At 44.5% G+C, this 16,397-nt stretch overlaps 1 protein-coding gene across 1 annotated transcript; it reads right to left on the reverse strand.

Annotated features, from left to right (window-relative positions):
* Window positions 1-6,236: 6,236 nt before the first annotated feature.
* On the reverse strand, window positions 6,237-13,206 carry adra1ab (adrenoceptor alpha 1Ab). Its single transcript, XM_068574303.1, has 2 exons — window positions 12,252-13,206; window positions 6,237-7,452 (listed from the first exon to the last, which is right to left on the reverse strand). Exons 1-2 carry the CDS (start codon window positions 13,168-13,170, stop codon window positions 6,986-6,988), a joined length of 1,386 nt encoding a protein of 461 aa, XP_068430404.1. The 5' UTR covers window positions 13,171-13,206; the 3' UTR covers window positions 6,237-6,985.
* Window positions 13,207-16,397: the final 3,191 nt, after the last annotated feature.

Below are 16,397 nucleotides of genomic sequence, written 5' to 3' on the forward strand. Positions count from 1 at the left end.
GATTACCGCCCCTTGACTTTGGGGCACCTCTAACAAACACTTTACATGGTTTAGAAAATTAGAAAGGGATTTGGTCTGATTCGGTTTGAATTAGTTAATATAAATCAAGGTGAAGCTTTTTAATTAGCTCCGCAGTCGATACTGCGAGTACCGGAGGGAACTTTCTTCAACTCAATCCGAGCCTCCTGCGTTGACCCCTTAACCGTAACCCGCCGCATTGTTTTGTGTTTAGTATCGCTCCGTGAGCAAGGTCATGTTATTTGTTTTCTTCTTTTCTTCCCCGGTTTTCTCAGGGATGCATTTAAGCACTAATTACTCTCGCAGGGTGCGAAGGTTGACGCCAGCTGTAATAAAGACCCTGCTGCCCTGCCATTTAAACTGCTCGCTGTTTTCATTTGACTGCAACACTTAAGCTGTCCTGATAGCTATCAGACGAGACGGGACCACTGACCGGACGAGTGTGCTGACCTTTTCGAAAAGCTCAGTCTGCCTTTTTTCCTTTTCTTTAAATGTGTCCAAACATAGCTTGTGCTCGTTTGCTGCCCGGAGTCAAACTGCGGCTGCGATTCAGCGCACGGCTTCACATCTACCTCCGTAAGCGTTTGTGATGGGACGTTGGGCTGCCAAAGAAACCTCCAGACCTTATAAAACCGCTGAAATTACTCAGCTCAGTTGCTGTGAAATAGTGCTGTTTGGAATCTGACAAGTCGCAAAATTGGAGGCAAAAGAAATAAGATACGCAGGCCCAATTTGGGCCGCCGAGACGTAAAAGGTGGTTGGATGACGTCGAGAGCAACTTGAATGAACAAATGAAGAAAGACCTCAATGTGCCAAATGGCAGCTGAGGGCTGTTAAGACAAAATGTCCCGGGACATGAGTATTACAGTAAATACATCTAACATGGCATTAGCTCCCTCCCACACGCCGAAGCTTAAAGTCTTTTAGAATTAATTTCCATGGTTGTCGCCATTCAAATCAGATATTTCAAGTCCAAGCCAGAGCTTTAATAATTACAAGTGCCACTGAACTGGAAGACGTTCTGACGACGCCAACTAATTGAATCATGTGTGGACCGCTTCAACGTGATGGCATTGTCTACTTCCTGTCAGCTGATTTCCCTCAAATACGCTGTAACATGGAATATGTAAGAGGGGAACTGAACTCACATTGGCGTCAAGCCGGTGACACGCGATTGTATTAGAGCATCTTTGTGATGAATAATTAACCAACCATTAAACTGTTAATGATAACACTGATTGACTGAGTGATTCCTTCTCGTCGATGGCGTGAGATCGCTGTGAAACAAAAGTAGAGGTTTGTGCGTTTTTTCACTTTCGACAGGAATGAAAAAGCAATCGAGTGAATGACGCGCGAATCGCATCGGCCTCAAGGCACATTAAATACAAAAATAATAAGGCGGGCTATTATAAGCCAGCTGTGCCTTTTATTGTCAGGAGGTGGAAGTTTGTATTTGCTCTGAAGCTAATGCTAGCCAATCTGTTTGGACATTGTACATTCATTCTGAGACTCCACAGACTCATGACTTATGTGTATGCTTAATAATATAGCGTCACATAACTTTATTTTACTGAGCTGAAGCTTCTTTCTTTTTTTTTTTAAAGGTGACACGATTGGTAACAGTGGGATTCGCCAATTTACATCAACACAACTGGCACCAATGGCAGCAGTGCCCCTCCTTCTTCCAACGGTTCCCAAATAAACAAACTGGGACAGTTGTAACACAGAACCAGGAGAAAGCAACAGCGTCATTTTCTGAAATCACTTCATTCCATTGCAACGCTGCGATACATTGATCAGAAAAACGTGTTTGTTTCCCCTGTTTCCGTCACTGTAGGGTCCCTCATTCAGAGCCTCATGACCTCCGGCTGAACTCTAGTTCACTAGTTGTAGAGAAAAGTATTCTGTTCACTAAGTTTGTATCCTACACAAAGTGTTATCAGGGAAAAAGGGTGAACACACCTGTTGAGGTGTTACTTTTTGCATAATATCAGCGCGTGTTCACAAATCGAGTGCTGCAGGGGTGGCGAAGTTAGCATCGTGTTAGCATCGTGCTGGTTTTCCTCAGAAAAGAAACCCTGTGGCAAACAGCTCCATGACAGTAGAACGTTTTGCTCAGCGCTAACGAAACAACACTTTAATGACTTTTGAGGTCACCACCTCAAAGCGAATCAGGCGGCGTTGTGTTCTGTGTGATGACGTGTTGTCTCTTTTGGGGACTTGTTAGCGCTCGCCTGAACAACCAAAAAACACATTGATTTAGGAAGAATCATACTTCTCTATAGGTTAATCACTGTGAGTTGCCACTTTGACTTTACATCCAGTTCTTTCAGTCATTAAATATTAATAATGATAAACGCTACTGCTGTGAGTATCCGGGGCCACAAATGCCTTTAATATTCATTCAGCTGCCTGAGATTGAAGGGCATTACATGGCGTATGCCACAAAGAGAGTCATTCGCATTCATATTTGTCAAATAACAATTTCCAATGCGGCTTTTGGCCAATCCATCCTACTGAGTAAATATTAAACTGAAGAAAATTTGAAATGAGAAAAATAACAAGTGAAGAACTGCAGAAAAACACATAATTTCTGCTGGCAGACATGAATCAGTCACCACTTGTGTCTCATCGTGTCATCGAAGTGTTTAATGAAACAGAGAATTATAATCGTAACGACACAGTGGGGACATTTTTGGCAACTTTAATCGTGACACCTTAGTGGCAGGAGTTGCATTTGTTAGTGTGGCATACACTCATCGTTTGCGCATTCGCACCCGTACGCCTGTATGACGTCACCACTGAGGACGCTCTGCATATCAGAGAGTTTCATTCAGCAGCACTTACTTTTATTTGGTGTGGTTACTTTCCTCGTCGCTTCCCCACATACAGAAGTTATGTCTTCTGAGAGCTCAGTCACTCGAGAAAAGAAGACTTGGAGAAAGAGAAGTCAGAAGAAGTTTTGGGGGGAAACTCTTCCCATTTGACGCATAACACAAACGATATTCCCGTCATCGGAACGAATGATGCCCCTTTGGCTCCCTGACGCAGTTACAATTCCCGGCGTCTGCTTTGCTCGCTGCTCAACGACGTCATTCATCATGATCGCCGATTTGTAACGAAATGGCTCTCTCCTACGTCGGCTGATTAGGTTAAACGGCAGACGCTTGTCTTTGCAGTAATGGGAGCCTGGCTCCATTCATCACGACAGTGTTTGCCTTAATATGACAGCTGCTGCAGCACTGTTTGAATGAGGTGCTGGAAATGAGAGCTGCATGTTTATTAGGAACCTGACGCATTTATTTCCATAAATGATGTGGGAGCTGATGGGAGCCGGCACGAACACAACACAGCTCGACTGCTCGTCACACACACACACACACACACACACACACAAGGTCCTGTTTGTATGACTTTTGGGGACATTGCATTGACTCAGGCCCAATCCCCATCGTCACGCTCCCGGACTTTAAAGGTGCCCTCCCGTCAGGTCTGTGAGTTGTGGTTTTGAGTCTTTTATGAACACTTTCCGTAAGACTGCATTCCAGCAGACGTCGCCCATGGGAATTTACCCACAATTCATAGCATTGTGACGTGAAACACAGGTGGTTAACAGTGGAAGCGTGGAGACGTAAAGACGGTCAACATGGAGGACCCCATGGATGTTCAGGCTGGCAAATTACATTTCCTCAGAAACACTCAGGATTGAAGATGGGACATAAAAGGAATGGAAGCAGAGATTATATTATGTAGATTTATTCATGAAACACTTCATTTTATCAAGTTGTTTTGACAGAAGCGAGTAAATAGATTAATTGAAATTACCTTATCAACTTGTGAGGAAAGAGCCTGGAACACGTGCGAATCGGGGAGTAAAAACATTTTAAAATAAATACCCACAATTGTACATTTTCGGTCGTGACGTCCCTGAGGGTTCACGGTTTAAGGCCTCAGAGAAGACATTTCATTTGTTTCTGAACCGGTAGCCTAATTTTTCCCCAAATGTAGCCTTACTCCAACCTTAAAACATGTCTTCACTCACTGAAACAATTTACATCATGGGGATGTGCAATTGCCCCCAATTTGTCCTCTTAAATAAGATGACTCCCCACAATGCCACTGTCCTCATGAGACGGGTAGACGGTTCTTGATGATTCTCCCTCTACCAGAATCCCTCAATAGCTGCCATCGCCTTATGTTCCCAGGTTTCTTTTCTATTTGAAGGCAGCAACTGCTGCTCAAAGCCGTGCGTTTTAGCCAAACGGGGGGGAAAAAAGGCGAGAATGAATTGTATTGCTTTGACATTCAAACAGAAGGAAAAAGTCACTGGAGATGAAAATTAATTACCATGTTTATGCTTTCTGATTGAAACGGACGGCGGTGCCAATTTTAAGCAATATATGAAAATGTATTATAATTCAGAGCGTGAAATGTCATTGTATTTACTAATATATTATTCGTTCAGCCATGCCTCTCTAATGAAACGTTCACGCATCTATTTCTGCTGTACTTGTCGCCTAATGCAGTGTAACATTGAGTCTCTGGCCGCGTAATGTCAGACAACGAGAGCTGCATGTTTATTAGTTGTCCGAGACAGTTACAGAGATGTGAAGCGTGGGAGTTAAGGCGCGGGCATCAGGCTCCTGAGCGGTTGCACAATGCCATCGTGCTTAAGTGCAGCAATGCAGAATGAAGGTTAAGGTTACTGTCGACCTCACCTCAGGTGACTGTAAAATCACAAAATTATCCGTCTCCTGGAAATCCTCTGCAACGCCCTGCGTTCCCCAGATAAGCATTCTCAGGCATTCATCACTGATGTCTGGAGGGGCGGGAAAAACTGCCTTTAATCAAAGCGCAGCAGAGAACAACAGCTCTGTACCGGGAGGAGGCAGAGGATTTATGGCGAAGAAGAAACGTGTGACAACTTCTTAAGCAGATCAGACAACCAAAATATATATGTACGACATGTTTTTTTATATAACGCTCACGTTGTTTGGACAGTGAACCATGTTTGTTTAAGAATTTGTTTTTGCTATATTGATGAAATTCCAACACGGAGTGGGCTGAAACACCAGAGACATGCCCGAAGTATAATGCAATCCTATTCAATCGCCTTGCATCAATGAGCATTCAGGGAGATCTGAATCATTGAGTCTTGTTGATGACCTTTTATTAAAGGTTATAGTGATATATTTTAAAACCTCTTTTGCAGCAGTGATTTAGTTTATTCAAAGTTAATTAACCTGCCTTTTAATGGCGTGAACAGAATACCAACAATCACGAGGACACAGATGGAATTGTATTTTTGGGCTCGTACGCCAGCGTAAAAGCAAGATTTAAACATCCTTTGATCAACGTTTTATGAATCGACAATAATTCACATGAGTAGGTAGAATTTGGAAGGGGTCGCTTGTGATGAACCCACCGACTCTGGAACGCTCCAACAGCGTTTGGCCTCTTTGAAGCGTGACTTCACACCTGGGTCTGAGCCAAAGTCCACCCACTGCATCATTTTGAAAAATGGGGCGAAGAGATTAGACCACGCCTACTCCCTTAGGACGAAAGCCTCGACGCAGACAAACATGACAGCTAAAAAAGCTATGTGTCATGGAGCACTGAATTTGATGGATTTGCAGAATTACAGCCACTGAAGGGAGACCACTTTGCCGGCAGGAGAGTGAGTGCAAGCCGTATTTTTCCAGTGGCAGGTAGCAGGGACCCTCCACCTCGCTGCTCCGCTCCTTTTCTGATCCCATATTAGCATGAGCATGAAAGCATGGAGTGGAATTAGCAGGCTAACATGAGCTAGCTAACTAGCCACTTGCCACGGTGCGACATGGGCTCCTGACAACAAAGTGGCTGTACTGAAAAAGTAAAAGCAACACATGTGTTTCATCCCGGTACAGTTATTATAATTAAGGTGAAAGCTTAACTACTGAATTACCCATAAACCACTTTTTATGAGTGATGACGCCGTTTTTCCCCCCGCGTTTGCACGGAAAAACACAACTCCGGAGTTACTGCGCCGGCAGGAGAGCAGCATTCAAAAATAGAGAGAAAACCATCTGACACCTGTTCATTTATTCAACAGCACCACAAGCTATCATGTCATACATTAAAAGTCGATTCAACACATCTTTGATGCAGCCACCACAAAAACTAAAAAACTGTCCATTGAAAGCTTCAGAGGGGTTTTGTGTGTTTGAGACTTCACTGCCGTCCTGTTATTTATCCCACGTCTAAATAACAACTGGTATTTCTCCTATTATTTTCTTCTATTTTGACAGTTATTTCAAAATCCGAGACCTGCTTGCGCTTTGCCCCTGTTGAAGCAGAGGTCACATGTATAAGCCATCCACTCTGACACCAGATTCAACTTACTCAAGAGCTGTCAGTGAGTGCTAATTGTGCCGGGATTTAAGAGTATCTCGCCCTTCAGGGCTTTTGCGCAATCTGCAGAAATACCACTAATGTTTAAAGAAATCAGGTCTCTGGGGTTCGTTCACAATGCCATTTCAATGAGATTCTGTTATCTGGTTTATTCCCTTTCAAGTGCAGATAGAGATCCCTACGAGCCGTTTGCCCATACTCGCACTTAATGCACTTTTTAGCCAAAGATCGTTGTACTCTAATGCAAAAGTCACTTGCCGCAATCTTCTTAGGAGTAGCTTTTATTGAACACTTTGACAGGTCGTGCTCGGCCTCTATTCAAGAGCAGCTGAGTGCTGGCTGTTAAATAGAGGTAAAATATTATTCACTTTCGTACCACCATATTTATTGACGCTCATTTACACTGGCATGAAGGTTACAGTCAGAGTTATCGTCCGCCCGCTCTGGAAGCAGGTCTCACTGTTGTCTGGCGCTGCACTCTGACGCCTCTGAGAGATTTAAATATGCATGCAAAAGTTGTATGTGAGAGTTTTCACAAAGCACAAGAGTGGACGCAGTGAAGAATTTCACATGCCGATCAAACAGCCTCTCCTGTAACGCCGAGAGAAAGGCGCAAGACCTTGGCCGATCTGTGGCCGGAGGGGTTCTGCGGTACCGGTGTTCTCCTTGCCGAGAGACACCACGCCTTCAGCAGACTCTTGCTCTGGATTTGAGCCTGATCCGTACCGCAGACCGACGAGGAGGAGGTCGACAGCGGCCCGCAGCAGCCCCACGAGGAAGCAGTGGCGCGGTTTTGGGCCGAGACGTCGGAGGTGTTGGACGCGGGGCCCGGACTAAAGGAGTGGGGGGCGATGTGTCCTTGTGGTTTGACGGCCAGCACCCCAGTTCTCAGGCAGCGTCCACGGAGCACGTGGTGGAAGGCTTTCTTGAACTCCCGGCTGAAGCACGGGTAGATAATGGGGTTGATGCAGCTGTTGAGGTATCCCAGCCAGAAGGTTATCTTAAAGATGGTTTCAGAAGGCTTGCAGGATGGGAAGATCGAGCCTGAAGAACACACAAAGACACATCGACAAAACAGAAATATGAATGAAACAGACACTTATCCGCCACAATACGTTAAGTCACCGAAAGATAGACATTTACAGTATTTCAGTAAATGAAGTGTCTGAGCTCGTCTCTCGGCCCCTCTTCTCTGGCCACATTCCCTATTCCCTCAGGCCCTTTCATTGACCTTTTCCATCATTCCCCATCACCTGATTGCCCCGTACTTCTCCACACATGCTCCCACATTTCTCCTCTGATCTGCAATTACCAGGCCCCACTTACCCCCCCAACCCTCCTCCACCTCTATCTCATTCACTTATCAGCCTCCCAGTTCATGTGGCGGGTCCCATTTCGATTCATTACGAGCCAGTTCCTCAAGGTTGTAATGTTTTTTCTTCCGAGCTCCTGTAACCTGAACCAGACACTGAACCCGTACCCGCCTTTCTGTAAGTCTCCGTCTAATTTTAACAAATCGTTTTGGGAGAGATTATCAAAACAGTATGTGAGTATTAAGAACGCTGTAAAGACGAATTGTAAGAAATTCAAAGTTGTTCACTGAGTTCCGCTATACAGCCAAAAGTGTGCGAACGAGCCATTCCAGGTACTGTTAGAAAGGCCTGTTTTTCATGTTTTAGGCCCATTGGTTCCAGTTATCGGTAGTCTCGGTGCTACAGCATATAATTCGAATTTAGTTCAGTATATTTCCAGTCTGACTCACCGCATGTAGACTGTGGTAAGAAGCCTGACATTATTTTACCCTTCCGCTCTCCGAGCTATCTATTTTAACGATTGCACCGTTGCTTCATCATGTCCTCACCCCCCCTGTAGCAGAACGATAATGTGTGGCACCTTTTGACACAGCTCTGTGTAGATAAGTCTGTCTACGTGAGAATGGTGTGTTTCCAACATTGTGGCACCAGTTTGTGTTTGACCCCCTCCCTGTTTAAACCCAGCATGCACACAGCCAAGTGCATAAAGAAACGGTATTCCTAGTTTGTTGAGGAAGAACTTAATTGAACCCTGACCTCAACTCCATACAACTCCTCTGGAATGATTTCCATAAACCAATGTGCAAATCAAATTTTTCCCTCGAGCAACGTTTCACAGCGGCTTTGCGTGGTGCCATTGATAAGCAGCGGTCCCCTCCTCGCGTGAGCTCTGGGAGCATGCTGTGCGAGTGATGCCGGCAAGGTTGTGGCTGCAGTGAAAGGCGGGCGGCCACCGTGCGCTGCAGAACAGAACAGGCTCTCCATCTAAAGTACTCAGGAAAAACACAAAATGAGAAATTCAGTAGTTTTTCCAACACCTCTCTCCGGAAATCTCAGACTATCAGGGCCTCTGAGTGCTGCGCTGTGAGCCGTGAAGGTCTGTCTGAATTGAAATGCGTAACTATTCTCCGATGACTTGCTGCCTTGGGAGGCTACAGCCTGACTGAGGATGCCTCCTGGCATTACAGCCCATTAGGCTCTCACGCGCGCTATCTGTAATAGCTTTCATACGAGGGAACAATAGTTTGGTTCATTCCATTTCATCTCACAGTCGAAGCCCATTCGGCTCCAGCGTGGTGTTTTATTTGCTCTATTTGGTCGCTTGTAATTGAATTTCTCGATGTTCCTTCTGAGAAACACGAGCAGCAGTAGAGTCGAGGGACAGCGCCGAAGGAGGCAGGTCCTGCCTGGTGTTGCGTTCAGAGAGTAAAACATACCATCAAGCGACATTATGCCAATGATTCAGGCCTCAATAGCTATTGAATCACAATAGCTGCAATGCTAACCCACCGCGGGGGAGGGGGTTGCTGTCAGAGCTACATCATTAAAGGCTCCGTCTGTATTTTTAGCCACGATGGCGACACGGCTCTATTAATGCTGATGTCAATCCTAAGGTCAGCTGGTCGGTCCAGCACTTTAGTCCAGATTAAAATATCTTAAAATAGCAACTATGAGATGGATTGTCATACAATCAGATATTTATGGCTTCCTCCAGGTTAAATCCGGACTTTGGTGATCCCATGACCTTTCCTCTCACGCCACGATAAAGATAACGCTTGTCGTTTACGTAAAATGTTTTGACAGCACTTGGATGGATGGCCATGAAATTCTAGTACATATATATCCATCGTCTCCTGAGGATGAACAAAGGAAGGCTGACAACAGCGGCTATATATTCATGATAATATATGATAACAATAATGCTTATCTGCCTCTCACATTTTGATGTATTAAAGAAAAATCTACTAAGTGAACCATGAATAAAAAGTCTGTGTGCTGGGTATTTCATTGGCCGATAACCAATAATGATATATATGACAAGAAATGATGACACTAAGTCAGTGACACATTTTCTGCCGAGATGCCTTGACGGACAGTTCAAGGTGTGCTTCCTGCTCGTTGGAAAGTGTGACCCAAATTAAAACAGTTTCATGTATTTGGTGTGTGACGGCAGCTTCCAGCCGTCACACACCAAATACATCATGACAAAATAAAACAGGTGTGACCGATGACAATTTCCAGTAAGTCTGAAGGTGAGTTTAGTGTTTAGTTATATCACTAATGTAAATTATAGGCAGAATGTAAAGATATTGTCAGTATAATAATTATGTACATCTGTATTTTTCCTTTTGTGACGTGTTAAAACGTCTTCTGATGAAAAAAAGCCCTTTTGGCAAAATGTTTCATCAAACATAAGGACATAACCATGAAAGTCAAACTATAATAACTTGGTTATTGTGTAGTCTTAATCCCTGTGTCAAAAGACCCGGTAATCAAGTCAGGACAGAGAGCAGCTCCCGCTTGTTGGTAGAGCGACCCTTTTGTTTACACTGGGATTACACATTGGGTCTGTTTTTAATATGCTGGTTATGAATAGACACACTGGCTGAAAAAGAAAGGAGCGAGTGAAAGATAAAACATATTATTATTGGTCCAGAGAATGCGTTTCGTCCATGTCCCCTCCATCCTGTATAATAGATTCTGCCTTTCTTCAATAAGATTACAGCTTGTGTAAGGAAATACAGGTTGCAGAAACAATCTCACCATCGGTGACCTGAGAGGGAACTGCTGACAGACTATCACCCTTAAATACACACCGGACCACACTGACAATCACTTATCTCCGTCGAGTCATGAGCGTTGTTTCAGAGGCAATTAAGATCGTAGATTACGGGACACAGTGGTTGGGCTCTGTCCTCTCTTACGGCTGCGATAACATCGCTGTGATTCTTCTTTGACAGAGTCTGACAAAAATGTAGGTGGAATTAATTGAATGTGATGTCGAGAGCACTTGGTTTAGAGGATGGAGCATACGTCAGTGCACGTTTAATGGAAGCTAAGAAAGTGCAAGACGTAAAAAAAACTCATGATAACATTACATTGTGAGCAAAGACAATAAAGTTGAATAATGTAATTAAAAAACACTTTTCTTGTTGTCAAATTCTGATTTTAATAAACTGGGTGATTGAAATATTTTTTCCATTCATAATTACTCCTGTATGGAAAAGATTTCACATTTCATCTCTTTAAAGGCTCTCACTTTTATTTTTTTGCTTTTTTCTCAATAGTGTTACAACCTTCTCATAATGTAATCCCGTGTTACATAATGCACTACACTGTTATTAGGTTAGACGCTCTCGGCTTTCTCACACAATGTGTTTTTATTACATCACGGCTTTTTATTACATTTACATGATTGCATTATGAGTTGCTAGAAGTGGACATTCACCTTTTCCAGAGCTCCCGATAGAGCAGCTCATACTTATAGTAACGTTTGACTTTGACAGCAGACTAAGAATTATCTTAATCAGTTCATTTCTATTCAGTCTGCCTTTGCTAAAATGTGTATTACCATTTGAAGAATTATCAGAATAAAGCAGGCCTCTGTAAGAACATGTATCAAATAAATCATTTTAGCTCTCATTATGACATCAATTAATTTCTTAATCATTTCAGCCCTTTTTTTAGATTCCAATAATACGGCAGATCCATCATTTAAACTTCCTTCGATGTCATTTTCGCTGGAGTTACACCCCATTTCATGCCTCTCATTAGTCACAGAGCTCCTGTAAAGACTTGTTTGTCTGAACGATGCTGTAAATCTAGAACAGTCTTTTGTCGCGTGTTTGACAACACTTTTCCACAATCCTCAATGACTCTTGATGTATTGTCTTCCAGACAATGCACTGTAAAAAACAATTGCAACTCACAAGATGTTTTATCCTGGGTCCATTTATCTAAAAAAAAAACCTGTTTAAACATTTTATTTTATTAAAGCGACTCTATTGGACACTTTGCTAACAATGCACTGATTGCCAATGTGAACATGATCTTGATGAACCTACTGTTGACGGTTCTCACTCTCACTTCTCTCTCAGTGTTGCATTCAGCAGCAACAGGCAGCTCTAAAAGCCCACTGCCCACCACCTGCTGAGCATCAAACTGCAGACAGACATATTTAGTTGAACAGAGTGGAGCATTTAGCAGCTAGAGGGACAGATATTTCCTCCAGGATTTGGTAGATTGTCAAGTTATTGCTTGTTTCGTAATTTAGGTGACTAGTTCTCACAACATCTTTTCTATTGTCCCGAAAAGAAAACATTGCTTTGGGAAACCAAAGAGCTTTTCGAGCAAAGAGTCTTTGAGGTTTCCAGTCATAGTTTCACAATTAAAACTGGCAGTAAGTATTGGTAAATTACCTTTTGGGTTCTTCAAGGAGTGCTTTCAGACAAACAGACCTTTTGTGAATAGAACAAGAACAAATGAAAATGCACACAACGGTGTTCACGCAGACGTTTAGGAGGTACCTACCGATGGGTAAAACCAGGAAAAAAGGGAGCCAGCACAGAATGAAGCACCCGACAACAATGCCAAGAGTCTTGGCTGCCTTCTCCTCCCTGGAGAACTTCAGCAGCCTTGGCAGGGAAAAGGTGGTGCGCTTATGAGTCGCCGACCCCTCGTCATGCCCCTCAGGCTTCCCCGTCTGAGCGGCGTTCCCTCTGTGTATCCTCAGCATCACGCCCTCCGTCTCAACGCCTCCTCCCTCACTGCTCTTCTTGAGCGTCTTCGTCTCTCGCCTCGCCACAATATACACGCGGCAGTACATGGCCAGGATGATGGCCAGAGGGATGTAGAAGGACCCCAGTGCCGAGAACAAAGCATAACCGGGCTCCTCCGTGATGCGGCACACCGTCTCGTCTTCCGGTTCGGGCTCCCTCCAGCCAAACAGGGGGCCCACGGATATGGCTGCCGAGAGTCCCCAGAGAGCCGCCACGGCGGTCAGGCCTCGCCGCCCCGTGGCTATGGCCGGGTAGCGCAGAGGGTAGCTGACGGCCAGGTATCGGTCGATGGAGATCACGCACAGGCTGAGGATGGAGGCGGTGCAGCAGAGGACGTCCAGCGCGGCCCAGGCGCTGCAGAAGGTACGGCCGAACACCCATCTGCCGAGCGCCTCCGAGGTGGCGGAGAAGGGCAGGACGGCGGAGCTGAGCAGCAGGTCCGCCGCCGCCAGGTTGGCGATGAAGTAATGCGTCACGGAGCGCCAGTTGCGGTGGAGCAACACCGACAGGATGACCAGGATGTTGCCAAGGACCCCGAACACGACAAACACCACCAGCACCATCCCCAAAACCACCGCCTTGGCAACGTCCACACCCGGGTGGGCGGAGGCGCTGCAGTTGGGACAACGACCTGCCGCCGCGAAAACACTGGTGTTCTCAGCAGGAGCCATTGTTATCTGTTGGGTGCATTGATTTGTGCAAGTGTCTTGCAGATGGACACCAGTCATGGCACATCTGTCCCCGAACTGCAGCTGGCTTGTTCTGCTCTCCCAAATGCAGCAGATAAAAGCTTGTCCCGCTGTACAAACTGCTCCATTAGTTCATTTGGAGAGGCAGGGACTCTCGCCAACACTCCACCAATCACGTGGCCTCTGGCAGGGTTCCTTGGCATGATGTCATCTTCTGAAAGAGAAACAATGCAGCAGTAGTCCACAATAGCTTGACAGAAATGACATTATCACATTTGACGCGGCCACAGGTGGCTTTGGAACGTCAGGGTCTGCCATGCTGAAAGACTATAATGCAGGAAACCTTTCTAAAATATGAAAGGAGAAGAAAGTCCATTCAACAACACATTAAGAGGATTTCATGAAAACCCCAAACAGGCAATAAGCACCTAAAGGTCCAGTATGTAGGATTTAGAAAAGTAGTGTAATATTCATAACAACATTTTAATTAGTGTATAATCACCTGAAACTAAAAACAGTTGTTACCTTAGAACAATCCCTTCAGATCTACATAGGGAGCAGAACATGGAGGGTTATGCTTGAAGGAACTAAATGGCTTTTGCAATTTCCTCAATCATCCCAAACAAATGGCATACCAACGTGTCTTTTTTTTTTTGCCTCTGCATGCAAACAACTCAATAAAACTCCCCATTACTAATACTCGAGTCTTGTTTAACATTCATTAAACCAGGCAGATCAATTTTAGAGCAAAAAAAATATCTATTAACTGGAAAGAAGCGTCGGTGCTTGTGAGCAGTAGGTGCGGCGAGTATTCTAATGGAAAAGAAAAACAAAAGGACAGGACGTAATCAAAAGCAACAGGGGTAAAGACAAGGACACCACAGCATTAGGGTTCCTCGGGGGCAAAAAAAGAAAATCATCTGAGGCATTATGAGAAAACCAGCCAGGCATGCAGGGAATACAAAGATAAATCAAAGCAGAGATAATTCAGCCAGTGCCCGTGATGGCTTCCTTGGTCTTGTGTCTGCAAGCTGGGCTCTAACTCAAGCGGTGGATGACAGGCCAGGAATTAAACCTTGAGGAGGCAACTACGTTACCGAGGCAAAGGCTTCGGCCTGCTGATAGTCTCACTCAGTAGCACTCTCTGTGTACGTGTTGGGGATCTGGGATGTCACTGAATGAGATAAACGGTGGCGAGGGAAGAAGAAAAAAAAGAGAAGAAGAATGCAAGAAGCAGCAGGAGATAACGTCTTAGGAGAGCGGAGTCATCCTCGCCGCGTGTTCGCGATGGATCAAAGGCTCCACGCTCGCGGCGCACGTCAGCACGAGGCTGAACAAAATCCGCCCCCCAAATAAACAGCAGAGAGCCGGGATTTCCACGTCAGTTGCCGAATGGAGATTTTGAAAAATGAAACAGGTGTCGAATGGATGTATCGGATTCTTTCAGCGGGGGACGGCTGAACGCAGAGATGTTCGGAACGGCTCTTTTTACCCGCTCGTAATGAGATTTGAAGTACAGAGTGCCTGCACTAAAGAGATTAACCGCATCTAAAAAAGTGTTTTTCCTCAGCCCACCTGTGTTTGAGGACTACTGTCACTGCGAAAAGTGTCAGGCGGGGAATAGATTTACATTGTCCTCGAGGCGATACAGTAGAAACGATTCAGCGGAGGTAAAAAATACTTTTATTCCGGCAAATGAGTCTTCCCCTGAATTCGAAACAGACTTTCCACAGGTGACACATCGACGTGCCGAGGCTGCTCGGCTGACACCTTGTCTTTCATTTGCGTGTCCTCTGTTGGTCGCCCCGAGGCTTATGAAGTAGCTCAGTCTTAAAGCAAAAAAACTCCTTTAGCTTTTTGTTTCATTCATGCACGTAGGCGCAGAGTAATAGCAGCGCTGTGACAAAGTGAGGAAGTGGCCTGAATTGTGTTGGACAACCTTTTCAATCTGTTGCACTATTGACAGCCTTTTTGGCGTCGGTTTCAGGATTGTCTTCCTCCAGGAAAATGCTTGCTGCCCAGGTTCCCTCGACCAAAATGCATTTTTCTTTCCATTGGATTTTTAATTACCGCCGAAACTAAGATTCGTGGCCACTTACATGTTTTCGTCAACTGGAACGATAAAAGCGTGAATGTAATTGTCTCATTTAGCCACCCGTTAGCAAGCGCCTTTGTTGAGGCCAAGTTTTTAATAACAAGTGCAATATTAAGCCACCTATTTCATATTGTAGAACACAACATTAAACTCTAAATATTGCGATGACAACAAACTATTGCACAAAAACTGAATCATTTCCTGTTTGTAGGGCTTATTCCTGCGACACTCTCCTGTGCACTTCTTCAGAAATTAAATGGAAACCGAAAGATCAGAAAAAAAAATCCAGCAATACAAGTTACGTGAGGGATCTGAGCGACAAACGTAGAGCAAGTCTATATCAGAACTAATGAAACCTCACTAATCCTTTGGGTGTGCTGACATGTGCCCCATAGAAAAGACCGCATCGAAATGTCAACGTGTCTGATTCTTCTCAGAGCATTCACAATTGATTTATTGTCATTCATCAACCAAATATTTGCTAATTCCAGCTTCTAAAAAGTGGCAATTTTAACTTTATTCTTCATGCAGGTGGAATTTTTGTTTGAGAAAAAAAAATCATCACCTTGGCCTCTGAGAACTTGATTTGCTTGTAAATAGAAAAATAAATAAGGAATGACAGCAATCGCAAGTTACAAGAGCCTCTCATCCCAGCAGTGAGACCGCACACATCTCTCTGCTCCCTGTATATCTGATTAAAAGCCATCACCGCACATCATTACTGTCCACTATACAGCTGAAATCCAAAAGGTGCACTGCTCCTTTTATTGCATTAGTGGAGTTCATGGAAAGATGACGCTTTGCCCTTGAAGAAACTTTCCCGTCAGCCTCCTCAGTCCGAGCAAGCATCGGTAAATCTCAAGCAAGGGCCGCCAATTACATCTCATATAGGAAATGATGATTAGGATTTGGTTTTAGGAGACAGAATATTAGCGAGCAAATTAAATGGCTTAATGTAGCTTGACCACGGGCGTATTCAATCAGAGCAGCCGCTCGTAGCCTATACTCAAAGGGTAATGTGCACGATATTAGCATACGTCTTCCTGACAACTCTGTGTGTTTGCTTTTCTGAAACATAAACTATGCTGCACTGTGTTCCACAAATCCCTCCACA

This window comes from Clinocottus analis, unplaced genomic scaffold, assembly GCF_023055335.1.
Source record: "Clinocottus analis isolate CAN_PGR_092001 unplaced genomic scaffold, fCliAna1.0.p SCAF_13, whole genome shotgun sequence".
In the NCBI taxonomy this organism is placed as follows: Eukaryota; Metazoa; Chordata; class Actinopteri; order Perciformes; family Cottidae; genus Clinocottus; species Clinocottus analis.

Bases quoted from the DNA above. Each gene is read 5' to 3' on its own strand.
- adra1ab (XM_068574303.1), bottom strand. From the start codon at position 13,170: ATGGCTCCTGCTGAGAACACCAGTGTTTTCGCGGCGGCAGGTCGTTGT. The intron at 7,453-12,251 runs GTAGGTACCTCC...TGTGTTCTTCAG, and splicing joins TTTCCTGGTTTTACCCATCG to GCTCGATCTTCCCATCCTGC.